Raw genomic sequence first — 21484 nt, 5'->3', positions numbered from 1 at the left:
GATAACTTTAAATGTTTACAGTAAATAGACTCTTATATGAACTTTTCTAGTTGAATTGTCTGATGAAGAAAAATGACATTGGGACCAAAAGATGGAAACATCAAAATAACAAAGTTATAATTGAGAAACCAGAATCAGTAAAAAACAAAAATGTAGGGTATTTTCTGTGTTCCTTTTACGGCTGTTCCACAGAGGAGGGCAATACTTTCCATCCAGAGCCGCGCTGCCAGCTCAGCGAAGGAAAGTCACCCGATTCGCTTATTTTGAAACTACAAATTTAAAACAAAAATTAAAAGATTGTTGTGCAGGGTTTGGCAGGGGCAGTTTTTCATTACCCAGTACCTACCTGTACAATGTTGTTAATGCTGGAATATTCTGAAGTGAAGAAAAATAGAAGATTATGCTTTGTTTAAAAAAAGCCTGGTAGCCCTGGCCGTGCTCAGTGGCGAGAGCAGCCGCCCGCGCCCGGCAGGGACCCGGTCAAGGGCGCGTCCCCGGGGAGGCTCCGCTTCCTCTCTGCAGTTTTACCTAAAATCTGTGGAACACCCCCCAAAAAAAGGTCTTTGAAAGAGCTTTCTTAACCCATTTATGTCAGGCTTGCTAGTAAAACGGCTTAAAATGAGGACCTTACAAGAAGGGCAAAATGAATGTTTTTGAAGATTCCATTTTAAGTAAAGGAATCCTCTCGTTTAGTCACGTATCATTCTTCCTGCCTGGATAGGTAGTAAACTAGAAAAGGGTAAAAATAAGGCCTGACGTTAAAGCTGGTGTTTGTCTCACAAGGTTGAATTAAAGACAATACTTCCTCAGAAGATGGCCACTGCCCAGCTGCAGGGAACACCCATGGTATGAGTTTTTTCGTATTCTAATACATTTTAATTTAGCTAATTTTATTGTTGTCTTGAAGTCTCAACTGCTTTTGTATTTGAGAATTAGAGCCAGCTGTTTGAGGGTTTAGTGATATCCGAAAACTCCCATGTTTTGAGAAATGGAGATTTTTTTTTTTTTTTTTTTTTCTAAACTGTTTTGAATGAATGGAGAAGCCTGTTGGATGTTCAAGGTCAGTTCACCTTGGGTGCGAATGCGTGCGGTCCGGTTGCTCTGATGAAGTTATCATCCATGGCGTCCACTCCTAGAAACTGATGTTCACGGCCCACAGAGGTCAGAAGTCAGAGGTCAGGGGCCTCGCCTGCACGGTATTTGCTGTCTGTGCAGCGGGTGCTTTTCATGTCGCCGCTGGGCTGCTGCCTGCGAGCGCCTTCCCACCGCAGGGGCCAGGCTGCCTTCTGGGGGTTATTGTCTGCGAGGGCCAAGGGTTCTCGGGGAGAGCACCTGCTTTTGCAGGACTGGGTCTACTGCAAGGAAGACTTTCCTTTTCGTAAGCCAAATGTCTCCTTCCCCTCGAACGTAGAGTGCGTTGGTGTTTCCCAACGAGATCATGACCGAGCAGAGCTCTCTGATGCTGGTGAAGAGGCTCCTAGCGATTTCCGTGTCCTGCATCACGTATTTGAGAGGAATATTTCCAGAATGTGCTTATGGATCAAGATACCTAGATGGTAATATGTTTATTTTAAAACTTCCTTTAAACGTAGTTATTCTTATATGGGCTTGCTCTAAAACTATAATTTTTTCCTTAGAGATTTTGCTTTTTTAATAACAGCTTTATTATTGAGATATAATTCACACACCTGACAAGTCACTCATTTAAATTGCACAATTGAGTGGTTTTCATATGTTCAAAGGGATATGCAACTGTCACCACTGTCAATTTTAGTAAATTTTCATTGCTCCCAAAGAAACTCCATGCCCACTAAGTCACTCTCACCTCCCTCAGCTTCCCAGTCCTAAGCAACCACCAGTCAGCTTCCTGTCTCCATGGGTTTTTCTATTCTGGACATTTCGTATAATTGCAATCATACAATATGTGGCCCTTTGTGACTGGCGTATTTCACTTAGCATAATGTTTTCAAAGCTCATCCACATTGTAGCGTGGGTTGCATATTTGCATATTAGCTTTTTATATTAATACTAATCATCTGAGAGTTCATTGACAATAATATACTGACTGGGGGCCCAGTGCACGAATTTGTGCACCTTGACAGGAACTGAGGGCTGTGGGGCTGATGTGGGTACAGGGGCGGGTCTCAGCCCATTGTCCATGCCCCTGCCCGGCCCCTCCCACTGAGGCCCCCAGTCTCATGTCTGCCGGCAGCTCCGCTCCCATCGCTGCCGCTCCCACACGCTTTTGGCACCAGCCCCGCTCCCACCTGTTGATGGCGTGGAGCTATTGGGGCCGGTGCCAGCAGCGAGTGTGAGCAGGGCCAGCGCCGTCAGTGAGTGCGAGTGGCGGCTGCTGCCCTGATTACCACTCAGGAGCAGGGGGAGGTGGAGAAGTCCTCAGGGACAATCTGGCCGGCAGCCGCCGCTCACACCTGCTGATGGTTACAAGCAATCGGGACTGGTGCTGGCTGCGGGTGCAAGCAGGGCTGTTGTCAGCAGCAGGTGCGAGAGGCGGCTGCCGGCCCCAATCACCCCTCAGGAGCAGGGGGAGGTGGAGAAGCCCTGAGGGGCAATTGGAGCTGGCAGCTGCCACTCACACCCACTGACGCGGCAAGCGATGGGGGCCGGCCCTGGGTGCCAGCAGCAGGTGCGAGTGGCGGCTCCAGTGCCAGCAGTGGGTGGGAGCAGACCTGTGCCGACAGCAGGTGAGAACACTGGGCAGGACCGCAGTGCACGGGAGCAAAGAATTTTCAGTAACCACCAGAGGTTTGCCCTGATGACAGCGACCGGCACCCGACCTTGGTCTGGTGCCCCTGCTCACCTGCTCCACCATCCCACTGCGGCCAATGCCCACCATGTTCCGCGCTCTGCCGCCTGCTGCCAACGCCCGCCATGTTCTGAACACGCCCCCTGGTGGTCAGCACATGTCATAGGGGCCAGTTGTTCATTTGTTCCTCTGTTCGGTCTATTTGCATATTAGCCTTTTATTATATAGGACTAGAGGCCTGATGCACAAAATTCATGCAAAGTGTGTGGCCGTGGCAGCTTGCCTTGGTCCTCACAGCCCCAGCTTCATCTGGAAGGTCATCCAGAAGGACATCTGGAAGGTTGTTCGGCTGTCCAGTCTAATTAGCATATTACATTTTTATTATACTAGAGGCCCAGTGCACAACATTCGTGCACTGGAGGGGATGGGGGTGTTCCTTAGCCCGGCCTGCACCCTTTCGCAGTCTGGGAGCCCTCGGAAGATGTCCCCTGTGGGGAGCGGGCCTAAGCCACAGTTGGACATCCTTAGCACGCCGCAGAGGCGGGAAAGGCTCCCGCCACCGCCAGTGCACTTTCCAGCCCCCAGCCCAACTTGTGGCTGAGCGGCAGTCCTCCTGTGGGAGCACACTGACCACCAGGGGTCAGCTCCTGCATTGAGCATCTGCCCCCTGGTGGTCAGTGTGCATCATAGCAACTGGTCATTCCACCGTTCGGTCAATTTTCATATGACCCTTTTATTATATAGGATTATTATAGATAATACACAGCTGAAGAACATAATCTTCACTTTAAATTTCTAGTTGTTTACTAATCTTAAGTAGCTCTAAATTTATAATTTTTATGTTTAGATCTTTGTGTCAAAATTCTGAGAGAAAATAAAAGTTGTCCAGGAGCTACACAGTTAGTGTATTGGTAAGTAAAATGATACCTAACAATAGGATTTTTTTTTTATTAAATCACATTTTTTGTACCTTGGATACATTTCAGTGTTTAACCCAATTTTAGCAAGTCCCCCTTTAACCTTGGATACTATATTTGCAGGTCTTTGGATTTTTGCATTAAATTTTTTCTTTATTTTATGCTCCATGTGAGCTTCATTTTCCTATTATTGTTCCCCACAAATAGTAGGTCAGATATTTTACTTGTTATTTTTAAAATATATTGTTTATTGATTTCAGAGAGGAAGGGAGAGGAAGAGAGATATAGAAACATCAATGATGAGAGAGAACCATTGATTAGTTGCCTCCTGCACTTCCCACACTGGGGATCGAGCCTGAAGCCCAGGAATGTGCCCTGACTGGGAATGGAACCATGACCTGGTTCACAGGTCAATGCTCAACCACTGAGCCACGCTTGCCAGGCTGAGGTCAGATATTTTATATCTTCCCTTCCCTCCATATCAGCATTTTATATTCTTGGCATTGTTTGTTTTCATTATTTTAAACTAGTTAATAGGACAGGAGCTTTAATAAGAAAATTTTATATTATTTAGTCATTAGATAATAAGGAGATTTATTAAAAGAATTATTTTCTGGAAATGCATTCAATCTAAAAATGAATCCTTGATTATTTTTTTAGGATGCGAGGATGCTATGATGCTTTACAGAAAAAATATGTAAGTTAATATCTCTTTATCCTTTTTCTCCACAATTTATTCTACAAATGTAACATTAATTACCATGTAGTAAAATATTAATTTAAACTAACTTTAGCATAGGCCAGTTCAAATTACTGAAAAGCCTAAACATTTGAATATTTTAAAGACCAATATTTCCCTCATTTAAAGCTAATAGAATTACTATATCACAGATTTTGCCAAGAGAGTTGTGGTTGTTAACACTCATTAACACATTTACAAAAACAATGAATTAAAAGGTCTTTAAGTAGTTTATTCATGCCCAGCTGGTGTTGCTCAGTGGTTGAGCATAGACCTATGAACCAGGAGGTCATGGTTCACTTCCCAGTCAGGGCACATGCCAGGGGTTGTGGACTCAGTCCCCAGGAGGAATTGTGCAGGAGGCAGCCCATCAATGATTCTTTCTCATCATTGATGTGTCTATGTCTCTCTCCCTCTCCCTTCCTCTCTGAAATCAATAAAAGTATATTTTAAAAAATAAATAAATAGTTTATTAATTAGTTTCACATGCCTTCTCTACTCTTATTTATACTAATAATTTAATAATTTATTCATGAGCATTCAAAAATAAATTTCCATTAGTCTAAGTTATATTGTCACAAATTCTGAATTAGTGAAATTTCAATTAATAAAGTTTTACGATAGACCATGAGCCTTTTTGTATAGTTAGCATATATTTATATCAACATATACAAAGAAGTGAAATAAAGTTGAGAAAGGTAAAATTTTATCTATGGTCACTAATCTCCCTCATTAAGGCGTTAAATATTTAATGTCTATTAAATATTGAGTGCCTACTGTGTGCTAGACACATATTCTGGGTAAGAGCTGGGTAAGCTAACAGTGGTCAAACAAGCAAGTCAGATAAGTGCAATTAAAATTTTTAGAAATAATAGGTGGCAAATGAAAGGTAAGGTAACTTTAGATGGGGTGTTCAGAGGAACTACGTGAGTAGGTGGGATTTAAGCTGAGACTTAAATGAGAATAAACCAGGCAGGCATTGATATTAGGGACAGAATATTCCTAGCAGAGCAGCAAATTCAGAGCTGGAGGGGAGTTTGGAGAGTTCAAGGAACAAAAAGGCCAGTATGATTGTAGTGCAATAAACAGTGTAGAGTGGCAGGAGATGAGCTTGGAGAGAGAAGGAGGGCAGGAGCATTCACAGCTATGTAGGTAAAGAGTTTGGATTTTACTTTAGGTGCAAATAAAAATCATTTGAAGATTTTGAGTAGAAATGTAACATTATTTGATTTATATGTTAAATTAGAAATCACTCTGGCTGCTATTTAGAGAATATACTATAGAAGTAGAATAAGATTGAAATTAAGGAGAATAGCACTTTAATCTATTATTACAGTACTGGTAAAACAAACAAACTGGTGGCTTAGACCAGGATAACAGAAGAGGAGAAAAAAAAAGAGATTTAAGATATGTTTCATAGTAGAATTGATTGGACTTGGTGGTAGATTGGTTCTGAAGTATTAGCAAAAGATCTAAATCAAGGATGACTCTTAGATTTTGGCAGGTTACTTGAGTGAATGATTTCCTGTGATTCTCTGTTCTGTGGTCTCAAAAGCCTCTTCCCTTTATTAAATGACCAGGGCCCTGAATTCTGTATTTTTTCTCCTTTCAAAGTTAGTTTTCACATTGGAAAGATTTAATGTGTTCTTTCAAAATATATATTTTTCTTGTAACTGGCAGTAATGCTCCTATTTGCTTAAGCAAATAACATGAATTTCATCCTTCAGTAAGTCAACTAGAAGCAGATGTTTTAGGGAATAGAGAAAGACATGTAAAGTATGTATTGCTCTATATGCATCATATGAAGTCTATTTTCTGCAAGATTATTTTTTACTAGGAATAAATTTTGAAATAGGACAGAATTCTTATGATCCATCATGAAAACATTTTATACAATAAAAGTAAGATTTTTGTTCTTTGTTGTATTTCAGCTAAGGATTGTTGTTCTAGCTGTAAGTATTTTTAAATTATATGTTGTTGTTTTTTAAAGACAGTAAAATTCTACCTTGCTTAATTAAGTAATACTAAAACCATCAATTAATTATGTCACTTTATTGAAATAACTAATCTATTTAATGGGGGAAAAGTATCAAAATTAATATTTTAGGGGGTTGTTTTGTATTTTATTTTGCTGAGTTCATGTAATAGTTTAGTCTAAACAACTAATTTACTTCTCCTTGAATACTTAGCCTTGTATCACTCAATTGTAAATTATTTTAAAATAGGTATACACCAACCCAGAAGACCCTCAGGTAACTCTGCTTAAGTTAGTAAAGATACATAATGCCTCTAATATCTAAAAAATAACTTAAATTATAATATAATATCTTATGCTTTTAATTGTGTTTTAACCAATGCACTTTCACATATATTTTCAAGTTTGAACCTCATAAAGACTTTTTTGAGGTAAAACAGGGTTTGTTTAGTTACCTTCAAACAAATTAATACACTTACTACAAGAGAGATTATGTGACTGACTCTAGGTCACAAAGCCACAGACCATTTGAAATAACTTAAATATGCTGACTTTTGGTTCTTCATAGTATTCCTTTTATAAAATTACTAAAGGCCTGGTGCATGAAATTTGTGCACTTGGGGGGGGGGCGGGCGGGGTCCCTCAGCCCGACCTGCACCCTCTCGCCGTCCGAGAGCCCTTGGGGATGTTCGACTGCTGGCTTAGGCCTGCTCCCCGTGACCTATGAACCAGGAGGTCACGGCTCAATTCCCTGTCAGGACACATGCCAGGGTTGTGGGCTCAATCCCCAGTAGGGAGCATGCAGGAGGCAGCCAATCATTGATTCTCTCTCATCATTGATGTTCCCATTGTTCTTTCCCTCTCCCTTCCTCTCTGAAAGCAATAAAAAAATATATATTTTTTTAAATATATTTTATTGATTTTTTACAGAGAGGAAGGGAGAGAGATAGAGAGTTAGAAACATCGATGAGAGAGAAACATCGATCAGCTGCCTCCTGCACATCTCCTACTGGGGATATGCCCGCAACCCAGGTACATGCCCTTGACCGGAATCGAACCTGGGACCCTTCAGTCCGCAGGCCGATGCTCTATCCACTGAGCCAAACCGGTTTCGGCAAAAATATATATTTTTTAAAAAGCGTAAATGACTTGCTTGTGGTTACAGTATAGCAAGAATTGAAGGCCTGTGCTTTGTCGTTCTGCTAAAGTAAGAGATATGCTGCCTCCCTTCCTTATCTGTCTGCCAAGGAATTCCTTCTCTCTGATAAATCTAACATACATTGCAATGAGTAGGAGAATAAATTTCTCTCAAAGATTGAAGCCATAAATCCCAAACCATGGTAATCAACTATTGGGACTTTAAAGTTTCGATGAACCAATAGGGATTAATATGGCAGAAAAAATTATTAAGTAAATATTAAGTCATACAAAAGCAGTATACAGCTACTTGGCTTCCAATACTGTATATCAGATACATAACTGCAGTGTTTTCTACTTAAGACAATTTCAGAATGTTACCAATTTAAATTCAAGTACACTGAGAATGGACCAGTCATGGACTTCATAAGGTATTGTTCTATACTTTTCTTTTTCTATGACAGATTACCATTTATTCATATTAATACTATATAACTAAACTTCAGGATTAATTTGGAACTTTTCAGACATCCCCAATTAACCATCAAGGTGTAGCTGTACCAAGTATCCTTGGAGTAGCTGTAAACCAGGATTCTGTGGCTAATTGTATGTTATTTTAATTAGGAAACAGAGCCAAAGAGTAGGAAAGCTATTGCATGCTTGAGTGATTATAAATATAATTAAAATCCATGATTTGTTTTCTTCAAGCATCTTATATAAAATGCATATTAATTTATGTAAAATTAAGCTACTAGTTTATAATAATAACTTTTGTATCATAATGACATTTTATGGTTCCTTTCAACTTTACAACTTAATGCTATAATAGAAATAAGAATCTTAAATAGTAAAATGTGAAGCTATGTTATTAGAAGCTACAGGTGTCATAAAATAATGTGTGATTCTCTTCTAGTCAAAATCAAAGCACTGAATCTAGTTTGTCATCTGCTGACACCAAGAAAGCAAGTATTCTCCTCATTCGCAAGATGTATGTTCTAATGCAAAATCTGGAACCTTTACCTAATGATGTTTGCTTGACCATGAAACTTTTTTACTATGATGAAGGTACTATTTGCAATACATACTGTTTTATTTTTTTTTTAATATATTTTTATTGATCTCAGAGAAAAAGGGGGAAGAGAGAGAGAGAGAGAGACATCAATGATGAGAGAGAACCATCACTCAGCTGCCTCCTGCATGCTCCACACTGGGGATTGAGCCCACAATCTAGGCATGTGCCCTGACCGGGAATCGAGCTGTGACCTGGTTCATAGGTCAACACTCAAACACTGAGCCACGCAGGCTGGGCTGCAATACATACTGTTTTAGTATCTGCATGTTTTATTGTTGTTGAAATGATTGGTTTTCATCCCAAATGTTTGTAAGGATCTAAATTGTTATATACTTTTTTTGAAATCACAAAATTTACACTTAATATTAACATTTGAAAAAGAAAGAATTGACAAAATGCACTTTAAAAAATACACAGACTTCTCCAGTGATAACATATCTATGATAGGTAAAGTCTTACTCATAATTAAAGAAATGAAACAGATACCATTTTCACTTATTAGATCAGCAAAATTTATAAACACATTATTGGCAAGGGTGTGTGGGAGGGAAGCAGGCATTTTTATATACTCTTGAGAGAATATGCATAGATACAACATTTTTAAATAACAATTTGGCAGTATTACAATTTTAAATGCACATTGCCTTTAATCCAAAAATTCTATAGCTAGGAAAATATCTTAGGAATATACTTACACAAATATGCAATATATGTGTGTGTGTGTGTGTGTGTATATATATGTATATATGGATTTTCATTATACTCTTGGTTAAAACAGGAACAAACTGGAAACAACCTTGAGTGTCCTTCATTGGAGGATTATGTAAATAAATTATGGTGCATCTATATAATAAAATACTATGCAAGCTATTAAAAAGTATGCACTGATAACCCGTCCGGTGTGGCTCAGCAGTTGAGCATCGACGCAGGAACCAAGAGGTCACAGTTTGATTCGGGGTCAAGGCATATGCCTGGGTTGCACGCTCAATCCCCAGTGGGGAGGGTGTGCAGGAGGCAGCCAATCATCGGATGTTTCTCTCTCATCAATGTTTCTATTTCTCTATCCTTCTCCCTTTCTCTCTCTACAAATCAGTAAAAACATTAAAAAATTATTTTTAACCCTTTGAGGTCCAATGTTATTTTTGGAATTCAAACAGTCTGGTCCAAATTAATTGACGGGATTGAATGTTGAACTAAAAAGTTCTTAAAAAATGTTCTTATTGCTCGACATTGGACCTGCTCTTAGCGCCTGGTCTGTCGAGTCAGCCTCAAGGTTGGACCGAAAAGGGTTAAAAATTCGCTGATAAATTAAGTTATTCAAGAAATATTAAAACATTTAAAAGATGTTATAAACAGGTTGGCACAGGTATGATCTTATTTGTGTTTTTTAAGTGTATATATATGAATATATAGAATATTATAAATTTTATATGCATAATCTGTCTTCTAAAAGAACATAAAGCAACAACATAAAAACAACTGGTATTTATTAAATACTTACTATGTGCCAGTCCCATTCTGAGCATTTTGCACACTTTAATTCATTTAATATCCACAATTACCCTATGAGGTAAGTCCTGTTATTTTCCCCATTTGACAGATGAGTAAATCAAATCAAGGATGATAAATAATTTCCTCAAGATCACACAGACAGTCAAATGGGGAAAAAAAGGTTACCTTTAGGGAATAAAATAAGAACTTGGAAACAATAGGAGGGTGATTTTTACTTTTTATTGTATTTGAAATTTCTTCAATCTGCATATATTTTTATAATAATATTTTCTTCAATTTCGTGAACAGCACAGTTTATACTTACTTTTTTGCAGTTACACCCCCAGGTTACCAGCCTCCTGGTTTTAAGGATGGTGATTGTGAAGGAGTGATATTTGAAGGGGAGCCTATGTACTTAAATGTGGGAGAAGTCCCAACACCCTTTCACACCTTCAAAGTAAAGGTGACCACCGAGAAAGAACGAATGGAAAATATTGATTCAACTGTATTATTTCCAAACCAGTTAAAAACACCATTTCAAAAAATACTCATGGACAAAGATGATCCAGAAGATGAACAGGAGCATAATACATCTGTAAGTGTATTTAAAGAGATATAAAGTACAGTAGTAATAAATGTTTGCCTCAATAAGGACTTTAATAGCTCATGTTAATATTTGAATAAATATTGAATCAGAAACATAAACTCAAGGTTGGAAGGGACCTTAAAGAAGGTATAGGCTTGTTTTAAAAGACAAATTATAAAAATATACAACTTTCTCAAAATGTATCCTGGTTTCTTAAGAACCCCTAGATCTTATTGGTGTTTGAGGGTACTAAATTAGAAATGTTCACACAATAAGCTACCACTTTCATAGCTTTGGAATTTCCATACAGATATTAGTATACACTCTGAATATGCCCAACCCAGTTTAAAAATTCAAAATGTTTTAATGCTTTTTATCTCAATACAAACATTATTTAAAAGTGCAACAAGTTTGCCCTGACAAGTTTGGCTCAGTGGCTAGAGCGTCGGCCTGTGGACGGAAGAGTCCCAGGTTCGATTCCGATCAAGGACATGTACCTTGGTTGCGGGCACATCCCCAGTAGGGGGTGTGCAGGAGGCAGCTGATGGATGTTTCTCTCTCATGGATGTTTTTAACTCTCTATCCCTCTCCCTTCCTCTCTGTAAAAAATCAATAAAATATATATATATATATATATATTTTTTTTTTAAATTGCAACAAGTTTGAATGAAGCCTGGAATGGTTAGAGGCCCAGCCAACCACTTGACCTCCCCTCATAGTGGTGAGCATAGTTTGGTCTCTGGAGCATAGTTTGAAAACCACTGACCCAGTCCAATTCTCCAACTAATGCTGGAGCCCTTTTTACAATTCTATTAGCTCTGCTTGAATTTTTTTAGGGCCTGGAGAGTCAGTCCTGAAGCAGCCTGGAGTTCCTAGAAGGAAGAAAAAGTATCTTATTGTTGTCCTCCTGTACCTAGCACTTAGATTTACAAGTGTGCATTCTCAGTATTGGTTGAATGAATGGATGAATCTATACTAATAATAGACAAATATGTAAATTGACTGTCCCTCCAAGATTCCCACAGCCAATCAGGAGTGAGTATGCAAATTAGCCCAACAAAGTTGGCAGGCCTGTGGGCAGCGCTCACACGCACAGGTGCCAAGTGGCCAGGGGCGGGGCAGGATGCCTGCTCACCTGCCACGTTGCCAGGGCAATGCGGCGGGCATCCCCAGGACCCTGGCCACTCCAAGCCTGTGGCCAGCATGCACACTCTGGCGCCAAGCCGCCTGGGTCCCAGGGACACCACTGGAGTATCCGGTCCTGTCAGCCAGGCCTGCGGGCGGCTGGAGTTCCTAGTCCTTTTGGTTTCTGCAGCCCCTGTACCGGAAGCAGAAGCCCAGAGCGTGGGGAGCACCAAGAATGCTGGGAATCATAGTTCTGGTGGCAGACGTGTTGCGGGATCTCCTAGACATTAGAGCAAAATGAGCCTGGAGCAAGTTACTGTTGCAGGTGGGAGTTGGAGGGAAAGCAAAGGTGAGAGAGACATAGTAAAGTCAGAGTGTTGAGGAAAAATTAAAAGGAAGATATCCTGCTACTTCTAGGAAATCTCCCACCAATGGAGCAAAGAAAAAAAAAGACCTCTATTATTCTGTGAGCATCAAACCAAACTGGGTTGAGGTCTCAGACAATTCGCTCATATGATTGCAAAGACAGACAGAAACTCCTGGGTTGGAGAGGGCTCCCCTGAGGGTTCCCAGATTGGAGAGGGTGCAGGTTGGGCTGAGGGACCCACCCCCTGTGCACGAATTTCATGCACCAGGCCCCTAGTATAAGTATAAGAAAGCTTTTGTTGTTGCCTCACTCCAAGGAAATCTTTCATCATTAACATAATTTTCTTTAATCTCATCTTTGTTGTTTGTTCTTGTCTTATTTTATCCTAAATTGGGACCACAGTTCTGACTATTATGATTTAGGCTCTGTCCCCACATCCTTACAAATAGAAAAATTTCATTTTCAACCAATACTGTCAAAGAAGAAATATTTTCCCTAAAAACTAAACCACAGCCTTGCTTTATAAACAAATATGTCTGGGATTTATGTAGCATTCTTTAAAATATTTAAAGCTTGGCCCTGGCTCAGTTGGTTTAGTGTTGTTCCATGCACCAGGAGGTCACTGGTTCAATTCCGGTCAGGACACATGCTTGGGTTGCAAGCTCCATCCCCCACCCCTTCCTATCCTACCCCATGCAGGAGGCAGCCTATCGATGTTTCTCTCTCTCCCTCTCCCTTTTTCTCTCTAAAATCAATAAAAACATTTTAAAAAAATATTTAAAGTTCTTTGACATATGTCACATAGGGAATAATACTTATGAAGTAAACATTAAACCTGTTCAGAGTGTATGCTAACATCTGTGTGGAAATTCCAGAACAATAGAAGTGGCAGCTTGTTTTGTGAATATGTCTAATTCAGTGCCCTCAAACACAGTAAGATCTAAGGGTTCTTAGAACCATTATACATTTTGAGAAAATTATATATTTTTATCATTTGTCCTCAAAGCAACCCTGTAAAGTATTTTATACTTTGGATAAATAAGTTGCCTTGTTATAGTAATTATACGACCATTTTATTTCTAGCAAGCATAAGGTAGTTGTAGTCTTATGTTATACTAGAGGCCAGGTGCACAAATTCGTGCATGGGTGGGGTCTGGCCCAGGCAGATCAGGCCAGCTGAGGGGAGGGGCTGCAGGTGGTTGGTGGGCTGGCCCCACCCTCTGGTCGAACTCTAGAGGGGTTTGGTCAAGGGGGCAATTTGCATATTAGCCTTTTATTATATAGGATTTAACCTTCACAGAAAACAAATTTGTTTAAATAGGTCCACCAAGTTATTTTATTTTCTTTTTGAAATGTGTCCTTTTATTCCCCATGTAATTATATAGGATGATTTTGACATTGAAATGAAAACAGAAGAGCAGAAAAAAAATCCTGGATCTTCTGAACTTGGAGGTATGAAGTTAATGTAAATGTAGATTGATTCACTTCTAACTCAGTTTTATGCTTTTAACTTTTTTTTTTTTTTTTTCAGAACCAAATTTAGCTTGTGAGGAAGATGAGATTATGACATCTAAAGAAGTTCCAGAGCTTTCAGTTTCTCCTTCTCAGGTATAAACTTGATAGTTCCATCTTACTTTTGTTTTTTTCTTATTTTTATTTTTTGTTGATCCTCACCCGAGGATATTTTTCCATTGATTCTTGGAGAGAGTTCAGAGAGAGAAATATTAATGTGAGTGAGTCACATCGATTGGTTTCCTCCTGCATGGGGATCAAGCCTGCAACTGAGGTACATGCCTTGACCAGGGACCCTTCAGTCCACAGGCCGACGCTCTGTCCACTGAGCCAAACCCGCTAGGGCTTAACTTTTTTTTTTTTTTAAGACTGTTTCTTATGTGTTTATTTAGTTATTTCTCAGATTTTCTTAATCTAGGTCTTTTAGAAGAAAATTAGGTATTAAGAATGCTCATTAACAAAATTCAGGAATTATATGTTGAAAGTTTTAAGTATATTATTGGTAGATTTGTTTAATAATCTACATACTGTTCATAGAATCTCAATATTTCAGAGCTAGATGGAATCTTAAGCAATTACTATACACCACCCTTTCTATTTACAAATGGATTATATAATATATAATATTATATATAATACATTTTTGTTGTCTTGGAGCAGAACATGTTTAGTTTTGTTTTCCATTTACAGTAAAATCTAGAAGTAACATTTAGGTAAAATGAACTTGAAAATGTTATTGATGATTGTCCCCCTTTACACAGCCCCTTTTTCCATTGGCAGTGAGCTAAAGTTTTTCTTCTAGAAGAGTAGTGCCTGGTGATGATCATTTGGGACTTTCTCAGCTCAGAGAATAGTCAACTGTGAACAGTGTCAGTTTCACTATCTTTATATTTGTACTTTTTATGACAGTAAAAACCAACTCAAAATTACTAAGTTTCATTACCTCAACAAACAAGACCCTAAATTTTATGTGATTGAATTATTTTTAAAAATATTTTTATTGACTTCAGGGAGGAAGGGAAAGAGAGAGAGAGATAGAAAATCAATGATAATAGAGAATCGTTGACTGGCTGCCTCCTGCATGCCCCCAACCAGGAATCAAGCCTAAAACCCAAGTATTTACCCTGACGCCCTGACCCTCTGTCCCCCTGACCGAGAATCTAACTATGATCACCTGATTCATAGGTCGATGCTCAACCACTGAGCCACACCGGCCAGACTATAATTGAATTTTTAAATCCTATTATTGTGTTATGAGAACACATGGTTCAATAGGATTATATTATGTGTAATTATTTTCTTCTCTAGGTTGAGCAGTTAGTCAGTAAAACATCTGAACTTGTTATGTCTGAAAGCAAAACAAGAAGTGGAAGGATTTTTCACAGTAAAATAGTAAGTGTCTCTTTAGATTGTTTTCCATTCTAACCTTATAATTTCCCCCCATATATGAGTTTATTTTGTTTATGAACACTTCATTTATTGGACCAATATTTAGTAAGCACCTACTATGTGTCAGATACTTTATTAGGTGTTAAAAATAACACATAGTTCCTGTTCTTAGCTAAAAGTTTAGTAATTGGAGGTCAACAAGCAGTGGTATAGGGCCATTATAGCAGTCTGAATAAGCTACATAGAGCCACAAAGGAAAGAATGGTTAATTTCATTGAAGGTACATTAGAGAGGGACATCCAGAAAAGGCTTTGAGAAGTGACACTATTATATTCGAGTAGACTCCCAAGGAAATGCCAAAATGTTCCATGTTCTATCTTATAAATGGATTATCTTGTTATTAAGACATTAAAAATGAATGTTTTATATACATCTTGCATAAAATGAATCTCATGTTCTTAAGCAAAAAGGCAAACACTGCTTTGTTTTACTTTTTGGTATGAATTGTATTAAATAGAAATTTGTATTTTATTTTAAACCTTTAAGTTACTCTCAAAGGTTCAGAGGTGAAAAAAAGAAGCATTCTGTAAAATATGCAAAATATTATGTCCAAAAATAGAAAACAGTGCACTTTAACAGTGGTATGCTGGAGTATTTCTCCCCACTCCTCATTCAGTGACATCATGTTGGCAGCTTGAAATTGGACATGATAGAGTATTTACAGCATGAATATCAGCAAATGCCTCAACCCAGGATTTGTTCCCAGAGAACCAGTTATTAACACTAGAAAGATTGAAATTTAGTATATACCTATATTGCCCAAAAGCAGTCAAAATTACTGCATTGTGAAAGAATAATATCGGAGCACTCTTCACTTATGTTCCTTAGCTTTTCCAATAACTCACTTCTATTCGACATTTCTTTCATGAATTTAGGGCGCAAAAGAAATAAACAACTTATTAGAACAAGTATCACTGCATAAAGATTCAAATAACAAGTACTAGTTTAGCTTATTGAGCAACTGCAACTTATCAAGTATCGACAATTTATCATGTACTTGTATGTTATCATGTGACGGTAATCGAAAAAAAATGAAAACTGTTATTTCAATACAGAGCCGAACTGATCATATAAGAAATTTACTCAATTCAATAATAAGAGTGATAATTTCCCAAGCAGTCAAAATGACTGCTTTGGGCAATATAGGTATAACACATATATATATACCGGAAATGAAGGAGGGGGAGGTAACTACAATTATTAATAAACGCATTTATATGTTGTACAAAAAGTCACAAAATTCTAAGACATTGTGTCCTTATATACATAATTGTTTTTCTAATTGAAATTAAAAAGCAGTCAAAATGACTTCCTTGGGCAATCTAGTGTTAAACATTTACCAGCACATCACTGCCATTTTTAGGTGTCCTTTCCCCCCAACATTCTCAATGGGAAGTTAGAACTGGCATAAAACAGCATTCAAACTAGCCTGCTGATGAAAGCAAAAGATAAAAGAATTTCAAAAATTAGTATTTCTAGCAGCAAAATATTCTTCCTAGGAAACTTCTATTTCGGATGAGTATCCTTTTTTAGGATATAGGGAGAAAAGCCAGAATTAAAAACAATTATTAGGTAGCCTGGTGGGTGTGGCTCAGTGGTTGGGCATTAACCTATGAACCAGGAGGTCATGGTTCAAAGATTTCCTTGTAATGTAATATTAGGATGTGTTGGGAACATAAATTCATTTCTGAAATTGCCTATGTTTTTGGATATAAAGTCTGCCAAAAGTACTCCTGATTTTGAGAATCATGACTGAATTATGGTTAGGAAAGGGCAATAAATGAAAATATTTAATAGTATATATACTAAGGAAGTTACTATTGAAGAGTACATTTCAAGCATCAGAAAATTATGTCCTTTTAAAGAATAATAGTATGATAGATAATAATTTGTCATTCAGTATTCATTTTAAAAACTGAATATCTGACATTATTCACGGTAGTCAAAAGATGGAAAAAAACCTAAGTGTCTATCAAAGGATGAATAAACAAAATGTGGCATATACATACAATAGAATATTATCCTATATAATAAAAGCCCAGCAACCATAACAGCAGAACGACCAGAATGACCACTCTACCAGTCACTATGAGGTGCACTGACCACCTTCCCCAGCACTGGTCACTTTCCCCGGCCAGCAGAATCCGATTGCCTGATGCAAACAGGGACCCAGGGCTGGGGGTGGGGGAATGTGCATGGCACCAAGCCAAGGCCCCGCTCCCTACCAGTCTCACCACACACAGAGGGCAATGTGGTGGGGGTGGGGCCAAAAGCGGATGGAACAGCCAACCTCTCAGTCCCTCCCCCTAGCCATCAGGCTCCCATCGCCCGATGGTGAACGGGAACCGAGGTGGGTGGCAGTGGGCGGAACAGCTGACCTCTTGGTCTCTCCCCCCTGGCCAGCAGGCTCTGATTGCCTGATGGTGAACACGGACCCAGGGATAGGTGGCAGGGGATGAGGCGGCACCAGGCCAAAGCCCCTGCCCCCTGCTGGTCGCCCCACACACAGAGGGCAACCCGCGGCGGGGGTGGGGCCGGTGAGTGGATGGAAGGGCCGACTCTCGGTCCCTCTCCCTGGCCATCAGGCTCCCATCGCCCGATGGCGAACAGGGAACCCGAGTGGGTAGCAGCCAGTGGAACAGCTGACCTTTTGGTCCCTCCCCCCGGCTGGTAGGCTCCAATTGCCCGATGGTGAATGCAGAACCGGGGTAGGTGGCGGCAGGGGGCAGGGCTGGCTGCTGGCAGCCAGGAAGATGGCCCTGATCACAGACTAGGCCTAGGGACCATATCCACACATGAATTTCGTGCACTGGGCCTCTAGTTCAGCTATAAAAAGAAATGGTGTATCAGTACATGCTACAACTTGGATGGACCTTGAAAACATTATGCTAAGTGTAAGAAATCAATCACAAAAGTCCACATATTATATGATTCCATTTACATGAAAGTCCAGAATAGGGATTTCTATAAATTCAGAAAGTCATGGAGTTGGTGGGAAGATGAGGGAATAGATGAGTGATAACTATAAGGGGAGAGGGTTTGTTTTTAGAGTGTTCTCTAAATGTTCTAAAATTGACAATGGTAATGATAGTATAGCTCTATGAACTATTAAATAGGTGAATGGCATGGTGTCTGGATTATAGCTGTTTAAAAAATTTTTTTAAAAACTTCATATAGTACCTATGGTTAAAAATCAAGTGTTATTTGTTCTTTGAGAAGTAACCCATTAGTAATTATTCTCTATTTTTGGAGGCTAATGAAAATAAACCAGTAAAATCTTCTAAAGCAAATCGGAAGAGAAGTCAACTAGAATCTGGAAAAACAGTAAGTCTTATGATAATAAATAGGTAGAATAAAATGGCAAGTATCAGAATATCATTATTATGGATTAAATTGAAGATGACAAATATAAAATCCCTTGATATACCTCAGAATTCTGATATCCAAATCTTTTAAAAATATATTTGGTTCTAAAAAATGGAATGATTTTAAAATAAGATGCAGTATGTTGGTGTATTAATTTTCTCCATGTAAATATTTAATGTCTGATTCCATGAATGATTTGAAGTAGCTGGAGGAATTTATAAAATAACATCAGTATCAGGAAAATATGAGAATGAAAAATTGAGAGTACAAGAATATTCAAGCCATTTTATTTATATAGAGCTAAAATTGGGTCACAAATTTGATCTGAACTTTCTAAGATCAAAACTAAAGCAGAAACAGATAAGTTGTCAAATCCAGTTGTTCCTTAAAATATAGTATTTCTGCCCTAACTGGTTTGGCTCAGCGGATAGAGCGTCAGTCTGCGGACTCAAGGGTCCCAGGTTCGATTCCGGTCAAGGGCATGTACCTTGGTTGCAGGCACATCCCCAGTGGGGAGTGTGCAGGAGGCAGCTGATCGATGTTTCTCTCTCGTCGATGTTTCTAACTCTCTAGCCCTCTCCCTACCTCTCTGTAAAAAATCAATAAAACATATTTTAAAAAAAAATATATATATATATATAGTATTTCTTCTTAGTACCTTAGGAGAAAAAATTTTCCCTGACCTAAATCCTATAACAGTTGTTTTATATTTGGAATCTTATTTTACTAAGTAAGATAATGTATTTGTCATTTCTGAGATAAATATTTATACTTTTTCAACTATAATTTTTAGTGTTATTAATAGGTTAAAATTAGAAACTGAAAACTTTTTAAAAATCAAATGTTAAAGGGGTAATCTAAAAAATTTACCTATCTTAAGCAGAAAATGGAATAATTTGACATGTCACTAATATATTAGAGTCTTTAATTTTTCCCAGTGTAGTAAGCCTTGATTTCTCTCCCTGCAAAATCATAATTCAATCGTATCCTTTGTTTTTTTTGTTTGTTTATTTGGGGTTTTTTTAATATATTTTATTGATTTTTTACAGAGAGGAAGGGAAAGGGATAGAGAGTTAGAAACATCGATGAGAGAGAAACATCGATAAGCTGCCTCCTGCACACTCCCCACTGGGGATGTGCCCGCAACCAAGGTACATGCCCTTGACCGGAATTGAACCTGGGACCCTTGAGTCTGCAGGCCGATGCTCTATCCACTGAGCCAAACCAGTTAGGGCTCAATCGTATCCTTTGTAAGTTTCTTCCAGAAAAATCAAAGTTCAATAACTCAGGAAATCTTGTTAGGAATTTTCCTAGTTTGTCATCCCAGTCATTCAAAAGTGTGCATTGAATGTCTACTATCTATTAGGCACTGCTAAGTACCAAGGATACAAAAACAAAACATGATTTTATTTTATTTTATTTTTTTTAATATATTTTATTGATTTTTTACAGAGAGGAAGGGAGAGAGATAGAGAGTTAGAAACATCGATGAGAGAGAAACATCGATCAGCTGCCTCCTGCACATCCCCTACTGGGGATATGCCGGCAACCCAGGTACATGCCCCTGACCAGAACCGAACCTGGGACCTTTCAGTCCGCAGGCCGACGCTCTATCCACTGAGCCAAACCGGTTTCGGCATGATTTTAATCTTACATTGTGCCTAGGTAGACTGCTTTTCTATCTGCAGCTCATTTTATAGTCCTTTTTCCCTCTCTGTATCCCCCAAAATATTTTACTATTTTGAGAGCATAATGTTAACTCTATTTATCTACTCCAACAACCCTTATAATTTGCAAGTATGTACTTTCAGCAGCCATCAGAAGATTTAAATATGTGAATAATAAAATTTCCCCTACTTTTAAAGAACCCAGGTAACCTACTTTAGAAGGACGTAGATATACTAGGTATAATTTTTGAAAAAGAAGAAGAAAGAAACTTCAGAAACATAAAAAGATATAAAACTAAAGACATTTAAACTGTAAAATACCGATTCTTAGTATTTGTTTTCTTTTGACAGGTTCTTCATCACGTTGATTCTGCTAGTCAAGAGTCAGTGACAAAAAGAAGAAAGTTTAGTGAACCAAAGGAACATATATAAAAATTATTTTTCTTCTGCATGATTGCAAAGTTCATCTCTACATTTAAAGGATACTATATTACTATTTTAAGGTGTGTTTGCCCTACCTCTGGAAATTTATATGTAGTCTTAAGCAGTTAGTACACTAAAATGAATTCTTAGCTATCATATTGTGATCCTTAAACTTATCTAAGACAAATCCAATAGAACTTTTTAATAAAACCAAAAGAACCATTGTCATAATTGATTCTGTTTAATAGCTACTCAATATTGATCTATCTTCCATTTTGGTGGACACTTTCTTTAAACAAACATTAATTTTTTAAGGTCCTCTAAAGCCATTTTTGAAACAAATAATGTTTATTTTGGTGTTATATTTTGGAAGGAATTAACTTTTTACTTGTGTTAAAACTATACCATTTAACTGGTTTTGTTTGCAACTGTGTTATTAAAACAATTCTCTTTAGTAGTTTGATATAGTGTATTAACATAATATATAATGTATAATTGAATATTGGTACTTTACCTTTTTTTAAAAATTTTTTTACTATAAGACAAAATGATAACTGATTTTAAAAGTCTGGCATTTTACAGAGCATAAATAAAATATTGTTAAGCATCTATACTCTTTCATGGCTTCCAATTTTTATATAATTAGCAGAAAGTGTTTAGGCACTAATTTCGAGATCATTTCGGTAGATATTACTTTGCAAGAGTTGAGCACACTTCCTAGAATTTTTGAGTGGTGGTGTGAAAGACTGTGCCCTTAGTGAGAAACCCTGGACATGGTTCCAGGCTTGACCATTTCCTTTGCTTTAGAAACAGAAGACTTAAAACTTGGTCTGCTTGCCTCTTGCGGTTTCAGCAGACATATTCTAAAAACATACATTATTCATAGGTTTG

At 38.2% G+C, this 21484-nt stretch overlaps 1 protein-coding gene across 2 annotated transcripts; it reads left to right on the top strand.

The window, feature by feature from the left end:
- Window positions 1–550: 550 nt before the first annotated feature.
- On the top strand, window positions 551–21020 carry HORMAD1 (HORMA domain containing 1). 2 transcript variants are annotated; one of them, XM_036343914.1, is made up of 14 exons: window positions 551–846; window positions 1412–1556; window positions 3615–3678; window positions 4345–4381; window positions 6355–6375; window positions 6649–6675; window positions 7899–7966; window positions 8449–8600; window positions 10434–10693; window positions 13562–13628; window positions 13708–13784; window positions 14997–15080; window positions 18390–18461; window positions 20522–21020. In XM_036343914.1, exons 1-14 carry the CDS (start codon window positions 814–816, stop codon window positions 20600–20602), a joined length of 1188 nt encoding a protein of 395 aa, XP_036199807.1. In that variant the 5' UTR covers window positions 551–813; the 3' UTR covers window positions 20603–21020. The 2 variants fall into 2 exon arrangements, with proteins under 2 accessions (XP_036199807.1, XP_036199808.1); XM_036343915.1 differs by lacking the exon at window positions 6355–6375.
- Window positions 21021–21484: the final 464 nt, after the last annotated feature.

The sequence above is a fragment of the Myotis myotis genome, unplaced genomic scaffold (assembly GCF_014108235.1).
Source record: "Myotis myotis isolate mMyoMyo1 unplaced genomic scaffold, mMyoMyo1.p scaffold_m19_p_18, whole genome shotgun sequence".
In the NCBI taxonomy this organism is placed as follows: domain Eukaryota; kingdom Metazoa; phylum Chordata; class Mammalia; order Chiroptera; family Vespertilionidae; genus Myotis; species Myotis myotis.
This window is presented reverse-complemented; position numbering and strand designations above follow the sequence as displayed.

What these genes read in the sequence shown, in the direction of transcription:
- HORMAD1 (XM_036343914.1), top strand. Translation starts at nt 814, where the DNA reads ATGGCCACTGCCCAGCTGCAGGGAACACCCATG. An exon ending in CCAACCCAGAAGACCCTCAG is followed by an intron (nt 6,676 to 7,898) that starts GTAACTCTGCTT and finishes TTTCTACTTAAG; the next exon opens with ACAATTTCAGAATGTTACCA. An exon ending in GGATTTTTCACAGTAAAATA is followed by an intron (nt 15,081 to 18,389) that starts GTAAGTGTCTCT and finishes CTATTTTTGGAG; the next exon opens with GCTAATGAAAATAAACCAGT.